General features: G+C 49.1%; 1 protein-coding gene across 1 annotated transcript in view; it reads left to right on the top strand.

The window, feature by feature from the left end:
* Positions 1 to 759: 759 nt before the first annotated feature.
* The window catches only part of LOC127751365 (uncharacterized), a 2005-nt gene continuing 1050 nt past the window's right edge, over positions 760 to 1714 (top strand). The window contains exons 1-2 of the mRNA XM_052274832.1: positions 760 to 1278; positions 1631 to 1702. Of these exons, the coding sequence (XP_052130792.1) occupies positions 977 to 1278; positions 1631 to 1702 (374 nt within the window). The 5' untranslated portion in view covers positions 760 to 976. The remainder of the gene's footprint in view (positions 1279 to 1630; positions 1703 to 1714) is intronic.

Raw genomic sequence — 1714 nt, 5'->3', positions numbered from 1 at the left:
TTTAACCCATAGGACTCTATTTGCCTAAGTTACCCCCTAGGAAACCATCAAATATTTTCTAAACTTAATATACTGTTTCGGGGTCAATTTTGTCAGAAAAACTCCCTCTAGCGCCTAAACGGTGAGAGATAGAGCAAAACGGACGAAATTTTAGCCCATAGGATTGTACTTTCCCAAGTTACCCCTTAGGAAACCGTCAAATATTTTCTAAGCTTAATACATTGTTTTTGTGCCACTTTTGTCAGAAAAACTCCCTCTAGCGCCTAAACGGTGAGAGATAGAGCCATACGGACGAAATTTTAGCCCAAAGGACTCTACTTTCACGAGTAACCCCTTAGGAAACAATAAAAAAATATTTTTTTCCACTTCTTGGACCAACCCCTATTTCTTTGTTACCCCCTCAGATCCACTCAGGGGTGGTTGCCAGGATTTGCACCAACCGTTTCGTTGTCCAGAAGTGACAACAATAATACCCTGAAAATTTCAGAACTCTAGCTCACGTCCTTCTTGGGGAACGGAAATGGAAATGGAATGCCTCAAAAGGTACCTGGCAAAAAGATGGTTCGAAGCGAGCCGTCATTCAAACGGGCCGAAGGCCGAATGCCCGTTTTCGGATAGAAGATGTATTATACCATAAAAATTCAGAAGGGACGGGCCGAAGGCCCGTCCCAAACGCCGCCGGCAGGCCAAGCTGGGCCCGCTCCCTGCCGAACCGAGTTGCCGGTGGAGCGAAGCGGAGCTGGCAACTTGGTTTGGCGGAAGAGCGGGCCCAGCATGTTCCTATTCTCTTCAGGCGCACATTTAGTTTGCATGCTGGCATCACTATTGTTTGAATGGACCCTTTCAATGGGCGATCAACTTTGGTGTGGAGAGTTCCTCATTGGTCGATCGTCTTGCTCCTGCTCCGACTCCAGTCAGTTCGTTCTCGTCAGGCCGTTGCTCAACATCACGTCCTTTGTCCTCAGTCAACGCCATCATGGTTGACGTTAAAATTGTGACCGGTGAACGCTCTAATGGAACACTGTATGTGGCCGATTCTTTCATATACTGTTCTAATCGGAGTAGTGGTGTGTACAACTTGCGGTGCAACACCGTGAATGGTTGTCCCGGCACGGCAGTGTATTGCGACGGGGACTCATACATCCGCACCCTCGCCGCCCATTCTCACCCCCCTGACCTGGATGAAGAGGATAGGGTTCTTTTCCGAAATGCCCTTCGTGTCGACGCAATGTCGACTACCCTGGACGCCGACGAAATCATCGCACCTCTTTTTGCAAGGTAAGAATCGCGCTCCCCCATGTTGTCTCCAAGGCCATGCGGCGTGAGAAGGGTTATGACGCTGTCCCGTGCTTTGACAAGTAGCGGAGCTTGAGTTTTCGTTCTCAGTCAGGACGGTCTGCTCTGCGGCCGTTTAGCTTAGCGAGCAGACCGTCTCGACCCAACCGACCGAAAATTGCAACACAAACGAGCGTCGTATGCTGTCTGGACGGTGTTTGAATGATTTTTAAGATTATTGTGGGGGAGGGGAGGGGCTGGTCCAGTTTTTTGCTTTTGTCCCGTCCCTCAACAGATTTCCAAGATTTCCCTAACTGTCACTTGTTTAACAATCTCTATCTGAAACTCGTTTCAGGCATCCAAATGGCTCATCCATTCTAACGAATGTAGAGATGAACCAAGCAGGCCCGCCCTTCCGCAAAACGGAGTTGCCAGCTCC

The sequence above is a fragment of the Frankliniella occidentalis genome, unplaced genomic scaffold (genome assembly GCF_000697945.3).
Source record: "Frankliniella occidentalis isolate FOCC.00 unplaced genomic scaffold, Focc_3.1 Scaffold451, whole genome shotgun sequence".
Taxonomy (NCBI): Eukaryota; Metazoa; Arthropoda; class Insecta; order Thysanoptera; family Thripidae; genus Frankliniella; species Frankliniella occidentalis.
The sequence above is the reverse complement of the archived record's forward strand: the minus strand, read 5'-3'. Positions and strand labels throughout refer to the sequence as shown.